At 34.0% G+C, this 17,801-nt stretch overlaps 1 protein-coding gene and 1 long non-coding RNA gene across 4 annotated transcripts; one reads left to right on the top strand and one right to left on the bottom strand.

Annotated features, from left to right (window-relative positions):
* Window positions 1-4,846: 4,846 nt before the first annotated feature.
* Window positions 4,847-7,017, top strand: LOC139785701 (uncharacterized). Its single transcript, XM_071724869.1, has one exon. It carries the CDS (start codon window positions 4,847-4,849, stop codon window positions 6,857-6,859), a length of 2,013 nt encoding a protein of 670 aa, XP_071580970.1. The 3' UTR covers window positions 6,860-7,017.
* Window positions 7,018-13,417: 6,400 nt separating this feature from the next.
* Window positions 13,418-17,475, bottom strand: LOC139785700 (uncharacterized). 3 transcript variants are annotated; one of them, XR_011722053.1, is made up of 5 exons: window positions 17,435-17,475; window positions 17,170-17,328; window positions 15,795-16,074; window positions 15,642-15,703; window positions 13,418-15,525 (listed from the first exon to the last, which is right to left on the bottom strand). It is a non-coding gene; the product is annotated as an uncharacterized lncRNA (long non-coding RNA). The 3 variants fall into 3 exon arrangements; XR_011722054.1 differs by having other exon boundaries at window positions 15,795-16,054; XR_011722055.1 differs by having other exon boundaries at window positions 15,795-16,049.
* Window positions 17,476-17,801: the final 326 nt, after the last annotated feature.

Genomic DNA, 17,801 nt, shown 5'->3' with positions numbered 1-17,801 from the left:
TGAATACATGTAGTTTTTCATGGATTCACGATTCGTAAAAAGCTTCAGAATTTTGTCGTTTTCTGTAGGACTTTATAGTATTATATGCGAAATTACAATCATTCACAAGTCAGAAATTTAATTAGGTAAAAAATTGTACATTTGTGTATTTTTCTATTGGGTCTTACAGCAAACTATACGAAAATAAAAACGTAAGTATTTTGACTTCTGCGAATTAAGAAGTCAATAATAATAGATAAATTTTGGAAGATTTGTGTAAAAACTTGTAATATTTAACTAAAAATTACAAATTTTAATTAGCCATAATTGTAATAGATTTTTGAGCTATACAAATAAATCGGTATTTGTTACTATTCATACAAAATTGTAGTATTTTATGAGAAACTAAAAACTGGATTAGATTCTAATTTGTATAGTTTTACAATATGTAAATTGTGGTAAATTTCTATAGTCATTTATGAATAATTGTAGTATTCTACAAGTAAACAGATGTTTTAATTTTTTAAGATTTTGTTTCTTCTTAAATTTTTTAAATTTGTAGATCTTTGTACTATTTTTTATAAAATCGTAATTTTTTATAAAATACTACTTGCAACAATTTCTTGATTTGAGAACATTGTAATTTGTGGTATTATTTCGTACATATTTCTACAAAAAAAATAACTATTTGTACAAAAAATTAAATATTTCAACAAAAATGTACAAATTTCTATTTCTAGTCAAATTTTGTAGTTATTTATAGAAATTTTTTCCGCCAGGGAAGATTCCCAAAATCCTGGAGGGGGAAGTTACCAAACCCCTCCTGAAATATTGAATAACAAAATCTCGGGAGGAGGAAGTTACCAAACCTCTCCAGACGATTTAAATAATCCTAGAATTGCAGAGGTAAGTTTCCAGACTCCTCTAATATATTCTACCCCCGTCGATTACGAGAAGGGAAGCAACCAAACCTCACTACGTAATACGACAGAATTTTGTTTAAGAGAGCCAAAAATAGAGAGCTCCTTAAATCCAGAGGAAAAAATAATATTTCCAAGGGTTGGAATACCCATAAAAAGTGCAGATGTTAATAAAAATAATACCTCTCATGTTACCATTGGAGAACTCATGAGAAGAGTAAAATCATATAATCCTAATATGGAGAAAATTTATGAAATTAACAGGAAAAATAAACCGTCTTTAAAAGCTTTGACAAGCTCGATTCCATGAAATAATGGAAAATTTCAGATTCAAACGTAAATCAAAACAACATCACCTAACAACAGAAGCACCAACTAATGATGTTATTTCACGTGAATGTTTTGTATCATCCGGAGAACCTAAGAAAGATAGGCTTACGGAGATTACGAAATTGCTACGGCTAGAACACTTAAATAAAGAAGAAAAGAAAAGTGTTATGAAACTTATAAGTAATAGTCAAGATCGATTCCACCTTCCCGGAGAAAAATTAACAGCCACTCATGTATTGCGACATCAAATACCAACAACGGATGATCGACCAATAAATACTCGAGAATATAGATTTCCACAAGTCCACAAGGAGGAAATAAATAAACAGGTAAAGGAACTGCTCGAGGCAGGGATCATAAAACCTTCTCAGTCACCTTACAATACGCCTATTTGGATAGTGCCGAAAAAAGAAGACTCAAAAGGAAACAAACGTTGGAGAGTAGTATTAGATTTCCGAGGCGTGAATGAAAAAACTATGGGCGATGCCTACCCATTACCGAACATTGTCGAAATTATCGACCAGTTAGGCAATGCAAAATATTTCACCGTATGTGATCTTGCCTCTGGGTTTCACCAAATAGAAATGGACCCCGCAGATAGCCATAAAACCGCATTTACGACTCCTAATGGTCATTATGAATTCGAAAGAATGCCTTTTGGGTTAAAAAATGCTCCCGCTACCTTCCAACGATTAATGGATCTAATATTAACAGGGATAGAAGGTGTATTTATCTATATGGATGATATTATTATTTCCGCTCCTACATTAGAAGAACACGAAAGAAGGTACGATTTAGTAATGGAACGACTCCGCCAAGCTAATCTAAAATTACAGCCCGATAAATGCGAATTCTTAAAAACCGAGGTAACATACTTAGGACACATAATAAGTAGCTATGGAATTAAACCCGATCCAAGAAAATTAGAAGCCGTGAGACAATTTCCTAGGCCAAAAACACCCAAAAATATTAAACAATTTCTTGGGTTAGCAGGATATTACAGGAGATTTATACCAAATTTTTCAAAATTAGCTAAACCTTTGACGAACCTATTGTTACGTACGGAAATTTTATATTTTCGACGACGCACGTTAAAAGTTTTGAACGCTTAAACGACGCACGCTAGGCTCGGAATTCCGAGCGAACGCTCAGTTTCCTGTAAATGTTTATCTTATCGGACGACCCTTAGAGGGCTGGGGGCCAGATGGGGCCCAAAACTACGCTTCTAGAATGTTCTAGAAGCTTCTAGAAAACCTCACCCCTTAAGACGCGATGGAAATGGCGGGAATCTCGCGCGGGAGATTCCGGTCTTTTTCGGGTATAAATAGGGCGGAAAAACGCCGCGGAAAGCAGATAGTTCCGAGCTTCGGCTCCTTCCAGATAGTCCTGAACTTCACATACTCCTACGGCTCTAGCATTCAATTGCTCAGCCACATAGTCTTAGATCTAAATCATTTTCCTAAATCTCACTCAATTCCTTAAACTCAATCTTGGGACTTAGTCCCTGTACTTTTATATTTTAAGACTGCGCCTCACGCATAACTTGTACTAAATTTTAAGAATAAAGGTAAGATAAGTTTGAAAAGGAAAAGCTCAAAATCTGGAATCTCATCTCGTATTAAAATTCTTAATCGATCACTTCTAAGATTCGACTCGCAGTTGTCGCTGACATAGTGCGTGGCAATTGGTTCTGAGCGCTGACGAAGAGTGTGGCGAGCAGATACCCTTGCTGCCGAAAGCGTGGCGATTACGGGGTTGATCCTTGGAAATCATAATTAATTCCCGAAAGTGAATTTGGCCTTTACGCTGCCGATCTGAGCACTGACGAAGAGTGTGGCGAGCAGAGTGTGGCGGATTGGCTTTTGAGCGCTGACGAAGAGTGTGGCGAGCTATAAAATTCATTTTCGAGGATTCGGGTTAGATGACGGAAAAGGGAGGTAGACGAACTCAAATTAAAAGGATTAGGTTCCAGATTAAAAAAGCAGTAATTTCTAATAAAGATCCTCTTCCCCTCCTCCAGCGATTACAACAACTACAAAACGCACCTCCATTTAAACCTATTCCTGTCGACTTCGACATCGATTATCCCCATTATAATCAGATAAATAAAAGTGATTCTCGGTATAAAATTTATAAACTCAGATATCTTTTCGGTCCCGAATAATAACAATAATAATAATAATAGCCTTCACACGACTTGTCCAAATCCCTGGTAAATTGCTTAAATGCATTGACCAAAAAACGGACAAACAACAAACAGAACGTGACAGAACGTGACACTATTAAAAAACGATACGCCTTTTGATTGGACGTCTGTTCAAGATGAATCTTTCGAAATATTAAAACAGAAATTGTGCCAAGAACCAGTTCTACAATATCCTGATTTTTCAAAACCCTTCATTCTAACTACCGACGCTTCTGGAATTGCCGTAGGAGGCATTTTATCACAAGGAGAAATAAATAAAGATCGACCAATAGCATACGTATCGCGAACTTTAACCGACAATGAAATAAAATACGATACATATAAAAAAGAAGCTTTAGCAATAATATATTGTGTTAAACACTTCCGACCATACTTATACGGGCGGAAATTTACATTAGTCACAGATCATAAGCCTTTACTTTGGTTTAAAAATGCCCAAGATGCAAACATGAGAATTCTCCGCTGGAGATTGAAATTAGCAGAATATGATTATGATGTAGAATACAAGGCAGGAAAAACTAACGTGAATGCCGACGCTTTATCAAGAAACCCGGTAAATTTCGAAGAAGCAGACTGCAACATAATTAATCATAAAAAACTTTTAAATCCGAATGATCCCAGAGATGCAGAAACAATTGCTAAAATGTTAGAAGAATCTGATGAGGAGGAGGAGGACGAGGATTTCAATCTATACCTTTCAGATGACGAAAAAATGGAAGATTTACCACTTAACGATAACCCACCTGATAGAAACAAAGATTCTATACCTTTTACGCAGGAAGAACTGCGTGAGCCGCCGAAATCGGAAATTGTAGAAAAAGCATTAGTCCACGATCCTCCTAATTATAATAGAATACAAACTCGAAGCCAGACAGCGAAAAATATGCATGATCAGCAAGAAAGATCACAGGATCAGGGAGATGAAATCGAAGAAATAGAAGAAAGAAACGATCCGCCCGACAAAGAAAGTGACATAGCAGATAATGAAATAGACGATAAGAAAGACGAATCTGACGTCCCCGCTCATGAAAATAAAAATCCACGAATAAAACCTACCATTATTGATTTTCAAACACTCAAAGGCAATATAATTGAAACTCGCGATTTGTTATTTTTACGTAAAGATAACGGACCTCATGAAATCCTAGAAATACTGAATAAAAACAACGTGAAAATCAGAATCAAGAAAAATAACCGAGTTGTACACCCCAACCGATTGCGAATTTCTCATATCAAACCAGTTAACGAATAAACAAATAAATAAATAAATAAATAAATAAATAAATAAATAAATAAATAAATAAATAAATAAATAAATAAATAAATAAATAAATAAATAATTGAATAAATAAATAAATAAAAAGATACAATATACTATAAAGACAACTCAATAAGGTCATATAAATTTCAGATGGATCCCCGGATTAAAGGAATAACCGCAATATTAATAATAACCATATGGATACGCCAAACTTACGGAATAATAGGATATGATTGTACTTCCCCAACTACCAATTTAACAACCTTATCATTAATAAACGTTGAAGAATGCGATATTCCACTACCGAAGGTCACATCCAGCCAAGCCTTCATACAATTATTACAGCTCAACGAATTCGAATCTGTAAAAGTGATACAATGCAAGGTCGAAATCGATCGCTCGATCAGAAAATGTGGAATGTTTTCTCATAATTCGGATGTTCTTAATGGAAAATATGCATATATACACGAAGTGAGCAGGGAAGCCTGCATACGAATGCATACTTATGGAACCCTCGGATTTAAGGGAACATATATAATGGCACTAAAACCTAATCAGACCACTAGTCGCCCAGCGACCCTAACTGGCGTTGTGGACGCCGACGGAAAATGTTCCGGAGGATCCTATTCAGATCTTTACGGAACATGGACAAACGTTCTCGTACAGGCAACTGTCACAATCACCCTGCAAGATTACATCGCTAACGTTAAATTGAGTACTAACCGTATACATCTTAGATCAGGAGTGGCCTGTGATTTTAGTACCACCAGATGCACCGACATAGAAGGAGGAAATACCTTTTGGGAACCTATACCTAACGACGCCTGTAAATTCACCTCATATAGCACCTTGTATAAAGGTTACGCAGAAAAAGTAATCGAAAACGTAAACGAGCACTCTCAAACCGCTTATACTGTGAATGCTCAAGATACAGTCTTTGCTTTAACCAGCACTGGAAGATACTCAGCATGTGGATATAGGCTCATTCGAACTGAACACCCAAAATTAGTAATTTGGGAAACCTCACCCGAAATGGATATTGCTAAACGAACCGGCCGCGTAGAAAATCTCGACCTTTTTACTTATATAAATTCAAAATTCGTTTACGTAGAAAAGCACATCCGTAACCAGATTAATCAACTATACAGGAACATCCTACTACAACAATGTAACCTTGAGTTAAAAATGTTGCAAAACGCTTTGGCAATAGCTACACAATCCCCCGATATTTTCGCCTATCATTTTATGAAGGGACCTGGATATATGGCCCTTCTAGCAGGCGAAGTAATCCACATAATAAAATGCGTTCCAGTCGAGGTAAAATTAGTCCACACCCAAGAATGCTACGAGCAACTCCCAGTAATGTTTAACAACAAGACCTCCTTCCTAACGCCTCAAACACACGTACTACTACGGCAGGGAACACAAATTAATTGTAATTCTTTCGCACCTCCTATGTACCTTTTGGGAGACTCCTGGTATAAAATTATGCCAAGGCCAGTAGAAACACTAGCGCCTGCGGTCATAAAACCCATGACCAAAACCACTTGGAGATACACTAGCCCTGGAGCACTCGCTACCAGCGGCATATACACACAAAAGGATCTGGAAGATCTAAAAGATCACATAATGTTTCCCGCCGAGAGACCCGCTGTCCTTAACACCGTGGCAAGAGGAGTAATGGGAGAATCAACCGTGCTGAGTGGAGGCTCCTTTGCCAACCTAATCGACGAGGCTTCGATCGAAAAAATTGCACTCTCAGCCTGGGAAAATTTCTGGAGCAAATTTTTAATCTTTGGCAATATCAGCGCTGGCCTGCTTGGAATATATCTTTTTATAAGAGGCATTAAATTAATATTAGATACACTTGTACATGGATATGCTCTTCATACAGTATATGGGTGGTCAATATATCTAATAGGAGCAATATGGGATTCATTAACTCAGCTTTTATTACATCTGGGACGGGGCAGGCCTAAAACTAAAAATGCCAATGCTCCGAAAGATGATCCGGAACAAGGAACGTCAGCTAGCGCACCACTCCATGATCTTAAATGGCAGGCAAATGTCCAGCCTGTCGGGTTAATGGACGGAAAATCGGAACGCGCCTATCCTTCTCTACCCTTGAAAGAGAGTACCTATACTTTCGAGCTCAAAGGATAAAATAAAAAAAACAGGGGAAAAGGGATAGATTGCATGACACCTCATTATCTACCCAGGTAGCAAGCACTCGTCATTTTGACGTCAAATGACGTCAAAAGACGTCAAAATGACAGACTTTTGACGTCAATTGACGTCAAAATGACGAGTCTTGCTACCTGGGTATCATTAACGCCCTGCCCCTATAATCGCATGCTGCGACATGCAGATAATCTAACAACGAATTCTTTGTAGCCGAAGCTATGGAAATCAAGTGCATCAACACACGCTTGTTGACCCGCGGCCCGCTCAAGGTGAAGGTCATCCGGGTGGACTCCCCCACCTTCCTATGGGTCCATCTTGAGAATTCGCGTGAGGACCTCGACGAGCTCGTCGAAGACCTCACGCGGAGAATGATGCGTAGGAGCGAGTTCCTCCACCTCCCGCCTGACGAAATTGTGCCCGAAATGGAGGTCGCTGTTCGTGAGGGAAGACGGTGGCAGAGGGGCCTCGTGTTCCACGTTGAAAGAGGGGACTGAGTTACGGTTGCCCTCAGAGACTGGGGACGGGCTGTCCAACGGCCCATGTTCGAGATTTACACCCTCGAGGATCGTTTCCGCGAGCTAGAGTGGCAGGCCATCCCCTGTGGTCTAGCCCACCTCCGACCACTCGAAGGAAGGCTGCGATGGTCCCGTAGGTCCATCGCCTTAACGAAACACCTAGTCGAAAAAAGAGAGGGATGGATCAAGATCCGGCTGCCGGTCAAGGACGAGGTCGCCATCATCGACTTCCGAGCGAAGCCCGAGCACGAAGACGAGACGCCAGACCTGGCGCAATTGCTCGTGCAAATGGGATGTGCCCAGCACAGCGAATTCGAAGAGGTGGTGGCTATCCCTGGGATTATTCCCTACATTTATTTATATAAAAAAAAAAAAAAAAAAAATCCCAACAAGCAAACTAGAGCGAGTCTATTGTAACCTTTTCTTTTCTCTTTGTGTTTACCTTTTCTAAGCCGTAATTATTTCTTTATTATTAATTTTGCGCTCGCTCTAGCGAATAATTTTAGACTCTTAATTTTACGTTCTCTCATTATTATAAATTTTGCGTTTAACGTAGTATTTAACCTATTAATCCTAATCACAGTCTTAATTTCATAAATCATAACAAGTTTTATTCACCATCTTTTTGTTACCGTATGTTTCTATAATTCTTATTTCATAATTCCAACCCTATAATCTGTAATAAAATATCACTTTATATTTTACGCTTATAATAGCCTGTTTGCGAAATATATGTATCAATCATTAAATTTTTCTTTCTCACCTTTATAATCTATATAAATTAAGCTTTATTTCTTAAATTCTAGATGAGTATAATTACATGCGTCGATAGTAAAAAAAAATATATATATATATATATATATATATATATATATATATTTACTGTAAAAGAAAGACGAAAGAATTAAGGAAGGGGTTTTGGAGGTCGCCTATTTCTTTCCTCTTTCTAAAAAACCAAAGGATGTATACAAATGCGAACCTTTTGATATCTAAATCCTGGCATCAATTAAATTTGACCGGCAAAAAGGGAAAATCGCCATTGCAAATGTCGTGCTAAACCATCAACCTTTGTTAGCTTAATCATACTTTCAATTCCATAAATCGTAACAACTTTCCTTTCTTCTACCACATGTTTTACGCTCACTTCCATAAGTTTTACATCATCCTAAACTTTTGTAACAAACTTTGATTTTATATTTTACTAGAATAATACATGCGCGCGCTACGCGCGCGCTATTTATTCAATTTATTCAATATATATATATATATATGAAGTATAAGCACATACAAGGTGAGGCATTTAAATTGAAATGCTAAAATATATAAAAAATAAAGCAAAATAAGAAAATAACCTTTAGTGGGTGCCCTGCACTAAATTCATCATAAGAGGAGCTACAAACGTAGGTGTTTAAAAAATTAGGATCTTATTAAAAAATATAAAGTTAACCTTTATTTCACTTAAATAACCTCATCTAAAGGTCAAACCAATAATACCATCATACATCCCCTTTAAAACCCTACAACTTTTGTCTGAACATACTGTACATTTCTTTCTATTTTGTTTTGTTTTTTACATAATCAGGTATCTCAATTAAAATGTCGCACTCTGTTATCCTAGCATGTCATGGGAAGAAGCTGTCTCCTCTCTACTGGCAGAAAGTCAAATTTTTGTCTGTTTTTTAACTTATTTTACGGAGTGGATGCTAAGATTGCCCACTTCAACTCTCCTCCTTTCTTAGGCTTGGGACCATCCAAGGCGGAGTTAAAAAAAATAAATAAAACAACAAAAAATAAACAAAATATAAAATTTAAATCATCAAATATTATCAAATTTTTTTGTTTAATTTATTCCCTTTATATACCTTTAATTCTTATGTAAACTAATTCTTTTGTTATATGTATATATAATGTACATTAAATATATATTTCTTTATATACATAGTTTTTAACGTTTCTGTTATACCTCGGAAAAAAACCAAGTGGTAGTATCATTAATTTTAAATGCAAAAAAAATAAAATCTATTCTAACCTAGGTGATAGTGGCTTTAATTTTTCTTAACAAAATTATTAAAAACAGAAGTCGTTTTTGTTCAACCCAACTGGCCTAATAATTAATATATTTAAACTCACAACGTTTTGAAAAATTATCTCACAAAATTGTCTCACAAAAGTTGTCTCACAAAATTGTCTGACAAAAATTGTCTCACAAAATTGTCTCACAAAAATTGTCTCACTTAATTGTCTCACAAAAATTGTCTCACAAAATTATTAAATTACAAAATTGTTACTTTATTCAATCCAAGTGATATCTACCTCGAAAAAACCTAAATAACAAGTGGTATCTATTTAAAAAAAAATATGTGAAATCTTTTAATACTGCGCCAATTACAAAGAGAGAAATATACCTTAACAAAATTATTATTATATCACGAAATTGCGTTACCAAAATCAATCCAAGTGATATATATATACCTTAACAAAATTATTATTATATCACAAAATTGCGTTACCAAACTCAATCCAAGTGATACGTACCAATAACCTAAGTGGTAGTAGCCTTATTTCTCCTTAACAAAATTATATCACAAAATTGCGTTACCTAACTCAACCTAAGTGATATGTTATTTCAAAAAAATATATGAAATCTTTAAATTACGCCAACTACAAAGAGAATATATATATTGCTTTGAAAAATAATTGTAGTGCAACTACTCTTAAAAAATAAAACAAAATTGTGTTACCTAACTCAACCCAAGTGGTATGTATCTTTGTATTCCTGAGGATCTTTCTATCAACCCAAGTGGTAGTAGTTTTAATTCTCCTTGATAAAATTATAATATTACAAAGAATCATTTAATTATTTTAATCACAAAGAATTAAAGAGGTAACATTATAAAATAAAAATATTTAATTAAAATAAAATAAATAAATTTTTCTTGTAAAAAACTTGGCGCTGCTTTTTTAAAGTCTATCCAGACAAATTTGCATCGCGCATAAACATAAGCGTAAGAAATTGATTGGTTCATATATATGTGCAAAAAGAAATAGACCAATCCATCTCTTTATGCATATGCTTATGCACCTATGCAAGTTTGTCTGGATTAACCTTAAAAAAGCAGCGCCAAGTTTTTTACAAGAAAAATTTATTTATTTTATTTTAATTAAATATTTTTATTTTATAATGTTACCTCTTTAATTCTTTGTGATTAAAATAATTAAATGATTCTTTGTAATATTATAATTTTATCAAGGAGAATTAAAACTACTACCACTTGGGTTGATAGAAAGATCCTCAGGAATACAAAGATACATACCACTTGGGTTGAGTTAGGTAACACAATTTTGTTTTATTTTTTAAGAGTAGTTGCACTACAATTATTTTTCAAAGCAATATATATATTCTCTTTGTAGTTGGCGTAATTTAAAGATTTCATATATTTTTTTGAAATAACATATCACTTAGGTTGAGTTAGGTAACGCAATTTTGTGATATAATTTTGTTAAGGAGAAATAAGGCTACTACCACTTAGGTTATTGGTACGTATCACTTGGATTGAGTTTGGTAACGCAATTTTGTGATATAATAATAATTTTGTTAAGGTATATATATATCACTTGGATTGATTTTGGTAACGCAATTTCGTGATATAATAATAATTTTGTTAAGGTATATTTCTCTCTTTGTAATTGGCGCAGTATTAAAAGATTTCACATATTTTTTTTAAATAGATACCACTTGTTATTTAGGTTTTTTCGAGGTAGATATCACTTGGATTGAATAAAGTAACAATTTTGTAATTTAATAATTTTGTGAGACAATTTTTGTGAGACAATTAAGTGAGACAATTTTTGTGAGACAATTTTGTGAGACAATTTTTGTCAGACAATTTTGTGAGACAACTTTTGTGAGACAATTTTGTGAGATAATTTTTCAAAACGTTGTGAGTTTAAATATATTAATTATTAGGCCAGTTGGGTTGAACAAAAACGACTTCTGTTTTTAATAATTTTGTTAAGAAAAATTAAAGCCACTATCACCTAGGTTAGAATAGATTTTATTTTTTTTGCATTTAAAATTAATGATACTACCACTTGGTTTTTTTCCGAGGTAACAACCACGCGTGTACTTGGCGCCCTTTTTTTACCTTTTTTGAAAAAGGTAATTTTGTACTGATATCATGCATTTTGTAGTGTTACGCATCCTCTTCTAAAAAGGGCATGTCATCCATACTCGAATCTATCGAAATATTATTGTCGCTTTTCCGCAATGCGGATTGGTTCTCTTGTGCTTACTTCATGACCGGCTGTCATGGCATATTTTGACAGTTGTGTGGTTAATAGTGTAATAGTAACAGTGAAATATTAAAGTTAAATAGCGCGCGTGCATGTCTATATAATACAAGAAAAATTTATTTATTTTATTTTAATTAAATATTTTTATTTTATAATGTTTCCTCTTTAATTTTTTGTGATTAAAATGATTCTTTGTAATATTATAATTTTATCAAGAAGAATTAAAACTACTACCACTTGGGTTGATAGAAAGATCCTTATTAGGAATACAAAGATACATACCACTTGGGTTAAGTTAGGTAACACAATTTTGTTTTATTTTTAAGAGTAGTTGCACTACAATTATTTTTCAAAGCAATATATATATTCTCTTTATAGTTGGCGTAATTTAAAGATTTTATATATTTTTTTGAAATAACATATTACTTAGGTTGAGTTAGGTAACGCAATTTTGTGATATAATTTTGTTAAGGAGAAATGACTACTACCACTTAGGTTGGTACGTATCACTTGGATTGAGTTTGGTAACGCAATTTTGTGATATAATAATAATTTTGTTAAGGTATATATGTATATATATACCTATATATATTCTCTCTTTGTAATTGGCGCAGTATTAAAAGATTTCACATATTTTTTTTAAATAGATTCCACTTGTTATTTAAGTTTTTTGAGGTAGATATCACTTGGATTGAATAAAGTAACAATTTTGTAATGTAATAATTTTGTTAAGAAAAATTAAAGCTACTACCACCTAGGTTAGAATAGATTTTATTTATTTTTTAATTTAAAATTAATGATACTACCACTTGGTTTTTTTCGAGGTAACAACCACGCGTGTACTTGGCGCCTTTTTTTTTACCTTTTTTGAAAAAGGTAATTTTGTACTGATATCATGCATTTTGTAGTGTTACGCATCCTCTTCTAACTAGTCTTATAAAGAATATATCTTACAAACAGTATGTACAGATTGTAAAGCTAAAGGTGTTACAGACTATTATTTCTAAGAAAATAGATTTTTTTAAATAACATGTAGACATGATACAAATAAATTAATTTATTCTTTATGTTTTTTTGTACTTTTAAGTACTCTGCATTTAAAAATAATTTACATTATTTTCATCCATTTGTATCATGTCTATTTGTTATTTTAAAAAATTTGGCAATTATACCGTTCAATAAAGCAAAGTTTCAGCTTTAAGAATCTGTTTTTTGAATTGCAATACGATGATTTTTAAGGAAGTTATGAGCAATCAAAGTCAAAATGCTCATTTCTTATTCAATCCACGATAAAAACTTTCAAAAGTAGAGATTTCAAGCTTTAAAATCCTTTTTTTAAATTTAAATTTTGTTCATTTTTAACAAAGTTACAGCTGCTTGAATTTTGCCTATTTTTAAAGACAAATTTAGTGTTCTTTTAAAATACCTGACACATTGAAGATAATGAAAGTGCTTCTAGCATGCTCGGATTTTAGATTTCGAATATGCAACAAAATCAATATGTAAGTATTTCTTCAGAAAAATACATCAACATTGGTTAGCGCTTAAACGTTAAATTTTCTTTTCCTGCGTTAAAAACTAAAGTTACGATTTATTTAAACATTATTGGTGCAATAACTAGGTAAAACATTAATTTAAACATACATGTGTAGTTTAGACAGGATATAAATCCAGGTCAGAATTACAAATTTCTTGAATGTACCAGCATTTAATTATACAGTAAATAATATATTTATTTACAGTTACAATAGATTATACATATTAAATAAAACTTGATTTGGTAAGTATGAAGTAAATAACAACAATATAATAGTTTTATTAAATGTTTATTTAGCAATTATGTTTCATGTATGTATAAGAAACGTAGCATATTCACATATTCACTTTGTATGTGTGTGTTCATATGTGTATGGTCAGAGGTACGAATATATAATACTGACGGGTTATATTACTGCTTAAAAATACGGCTTAAAAATAATTATGTTACTGTCTCGGTCTTCTGCCTCGTCTACCCCAATGGTAGTTAGCTGACGACATCTTTCTTCTTGTCGTCGTATCCCCGCGGCTCTGCCTCTTGGTCTTCGAACTGTAAATATGCTCATGTACCATAGCGTTTGGTCCAAAGCGTTTGGTCTGCACTATGCGATCGTGTTCTTCTCTATTTTAAAAAAGGTAATTTTGTACGAATATCACGCCTTTTTGTAGTATTACGCATTTTATAAACAGTATGTACAGGGTGTTATTTCGAGGTATAATACTACCACTTTGTTTTTTTTTTCGAGTATTATTGACAATGCGATCAAGTGCGATTTTTTGCGCATTTTTATTACAGACGTTCATCATTACATTAACATAACAAAGTCTATACTTTCAAGGTACATGATGATCGTTTTAAAATGGTATCTACCTGTGAGATCTTTAAGGATTATGCGCAGTGTTCAAGCTCCCGCACGGAGCACATTAAGCTAAATTAGTCTTCGTTATTTTATTTTTATCTTGCAAATTGTCTTTATTTGTTCTCTCTCTCGCGAGCTTACCGATTATGAATATCGAGTCGCCGCAAGCGCTTGGACACTTCGATAAGATTAAAGCGATCACAGACAGAGGCATTCCGGTAAACGAAACGCCGCGAACACCCCAATAAATACAGAGGCTAATACTTCTTTTTTTTTAAGGATTTCTAATGATATCCGTACCGCACGTAGGGCGTTCCCGTCGTTGCGAAACCGTTTCACGACTCGGAGGCTGCAAATGTAGCGAGTCGAGTTTGTAACGCAAGCTCCGTGTCCCAATTCGTTCTAGATACGCTCCTCTCTACCTAATGTAATACATTACTCGCGTAAAGTATCGCGCAATTGTAATTGTACGTTATAATAAATGTAGTACAAATAGAGAATATACCGCGCGCGCGCGTGATGTAAAATTGTAAGAGTAAACCTAAAAGGTAGTAAAATCGTAAAACGTAAATATCGTAGAAAAGTTTCGCGAAAAAGCAAAGGCTCGTTCCAAAACAATAGCGGAAGGCTTATGAAATAGAATAAAAAGAAAATATGATAAAAAATTTCCTCATACACATTCTCCGTTAAGCTCTGATATTTGTATGATTCTTCGTCCTTATGTTAGTTCGTCTATCGATTATCTGTCAGTAAGAAAGCATTTATACTTCTAGTAGACCTTCGTGTTATAATTCTGAAGGCACTGTTCAAAAGTTTATTACATTTCTTGGAATAACGGGTCTTCGCAAAACACCTCTTCGAATGGTGCGACAAGGAGAGTCGTTATAAACATCGACATGACCATTGCACACGCCTCCTTCGGTCTATATCACAAAATTCAAAATAGAGTAGTCTCAACTTGACAGCCTGTGCCACAATGCCAATGCCGTATTTGTCGGGTCTGTGATCGGTTAGGAATTATCGTGAGCTAGCAAAAATCGATGGTCAGAATTCAGGCTTATGATACGCAATGGCCGGTGCATTTCCATTAATTATGTCATATCAATATCGTATCATTATATTACACAAACGCTTATTAATTTAGAGGCACATTGCTAAGGGTCTCGGTTTTTTTTCTTTTCAAGTTGCTCCCTACATTAATGAACTTATGACAATTAGCTAATTACGATTATTCAATATGAATATGAAAAGATACATGTACAATAAACATGATTAATCTAATTCAATATCATCCTCACTTCCTTTTGCTCTTTACTTTCATTCGTTTTCTCACTCCAATAGACTGTTCTGCGTTGTCATCCTCGTTGCCACCACCGCGTCTTCGTTTACCCGACTTTTTGTTCTCTTCAATGTTTTTCATGTCCTAGGGTGTTACAATATCCTGAAAATAATTTTAAGTAATATAACAAAACCCTAAAAGTTAAACCTATGGTTAAAATAATATATGGAATTTTAAGTAAAAATGCATTCAAATTTATATATCTAAAATCTACTTACACGTAGGAGTTGATAATAATCTCGTTGATTGGAATGTGGCTTGGATCAGTCAACTCGCGAAACTGTAATATAATAATAAATTGATTCAAATTTTCGGATACATCACTTCATACGATTCTTTCACACGATGACGGTTAATGTTAATTTCCTTACCTTATTATTATGTTTCGCGTGTTCTATACTTGTCGTCATAACAAAACATCTGACCGAGACATTGCGCTTCTTGGCTACCTGTATCTCTTTCTCGAAGCTGGATCGGGATTGGTATTGTCTATAACTATACTTTTTCCTTGATTCAAGTATATTGTTGGACTGCGGCAATGCACTTCTGCCAGCTGCCTAAAGTGTCTCTGTTGACGTATCCGTATTCCTTCAGATAATTCTTTGCAAAATGCGATTTTTCGGAGTCTGGACTGCCGATCATAAGTACCACCTGTTAATGGATATCTATAAGCACGAGGAAAGAGCGGGCCTCTGTTCACATTTGACGTTCACAATGATATTCGTGTTATGCACGATGCTTCTGTCGAAATCGAGGAATCACATGCCGGAAAAGTTTTACTTAGGTATTTATCATTAAAAGAATACTTTGTATAATTCTCTTTTATGTTATTTTTTTATTTTTTCTCATTAGATCATGGTACCAGAGGAACAAACACATTTTTCCAGCGAGTAGATGGGAACCTTTTGATCCAACGAAAAGTTACGACAAGTATACAGTGTCGGATAAAAATAGGAAGAAAGATAAAATCTGATAAACTTAGATTCAACGAATTGTCCAATTTCGTTTAAAGGATTCAGATTCAAAGGACTGTAAATATTAATAACCAGATAAATAACTTGTTTCATCGTACAATTGATTCATTGTTCAACAGATTGTAATATATATATATGTATATATATATATATTACAATATATTACAATATATTACAATATATTACAATTACAACATATTTCAATATATTACAACATATTACAATATATATACGCGTATATATATATAGCTACATTGTATTTTAAGGACTGTGATTTTAATTCATTTAGTTATGTGATAATATTTAATTCATTTACTCGATTATGTAGCTCTACTAAATTACAGTCCTTTGAATCTGAATCCTTTAAACGAAATTAGACAATTCGTTGAATCTAAGTTTATCAGATTTTGTCTTTCTTCCTATTTTTATTCGACACTGTATACTTGTCGTAACTTTTCGTTGGATCAAAAAGTTCCCATCTACTCGCTGGAAAAATGTGTTGTTCCTCTCGTATCATGATCTAATGAGAAATAACATAAAAGAGAATTATACAAAGTATTCTTTTAATGATAAATACCTAAGTAAAATTTTTCCGGCATGTGATTCCTCGGTTTCGACAGAAGCATCGTGCATAACACGAATATCATCGTAAACGTCAAATGTGAACAGAGGTTCGCTTTTTCCTCGTGCCTAATCGCAATATTACATACATTAAAATAACATGCCAACATTGTGATATTGCTTCATAAGTTTTATCATTTAGTATCTTTACCTTAGTTACAATAAAATCGTAAAACGTATAATGGTGCGGTAATATAAGAAAGATCCTCCTTGACATACATTAACTGATCTGCCATTACTGTTTTAAGCTCGCTGAATTCACGCCTCAAAACTTCTAAACATCTCTGAAGAAGCTGATAGATAGAATTACCTGTATGTGAAAATTTAATAATTTATGCCGTAGAACATTATATATCACGCCAATGTTACTCCAAAAGTGACACTGGAGTATTTTAATAAATCACTAAGACATTCACCTTTCTTCATTATAACACTCCGACGATGGCCAGATCCATCCTAATAACTGAAGTGTGATCTCAATTTCTTCTTCCTTCAACGCGTTCTGCTTTCTAGCCCATTCTTGCCTCAATTCTTCCTTAAGTTTATTTTCCTCCTCCTCCCTTTCCCTATCTGGCAAGAAACTTGTATCTACATCTGGATTTTTCTTAATCTTCTTAATCGCGGGGCCATCAGATTGCACATTTTCTGACTGCAGGGATTTTTCGGCATTGTCTTCGTCAGAAGACATCTCAGCTACATCTTCGGCTTCGTCCAGATTAAAAGACAAAGCTTGAATCTGTCTCTTCTGTTTGTTTTTTTCTGTCTGCTTCGCCGCTAACGTTC

The sequence above is a fragment of the Temnothorax nylanderi genome, unplaced genomic scaffold, assembly GCF_030848795.1.
Source record: "Temnothorax nylanderi isolate EJ_2023f unplaced genomic scaffold, tnyl_v1.0 TNYL_tig0866_pilon, whole genome shotgun sequence".
NCBI classification, from domain to species: Eukaryota; Metazoa; Arthropoda; class Insecta; order Hymenoptera; family Formicidae; genus Temnothorax; species Temnothorax nylanderi.
Note: the sequence above shows the minus strand (reverse complement) of the source record. Positions and strands in the feature narration are given on the sequence as shown.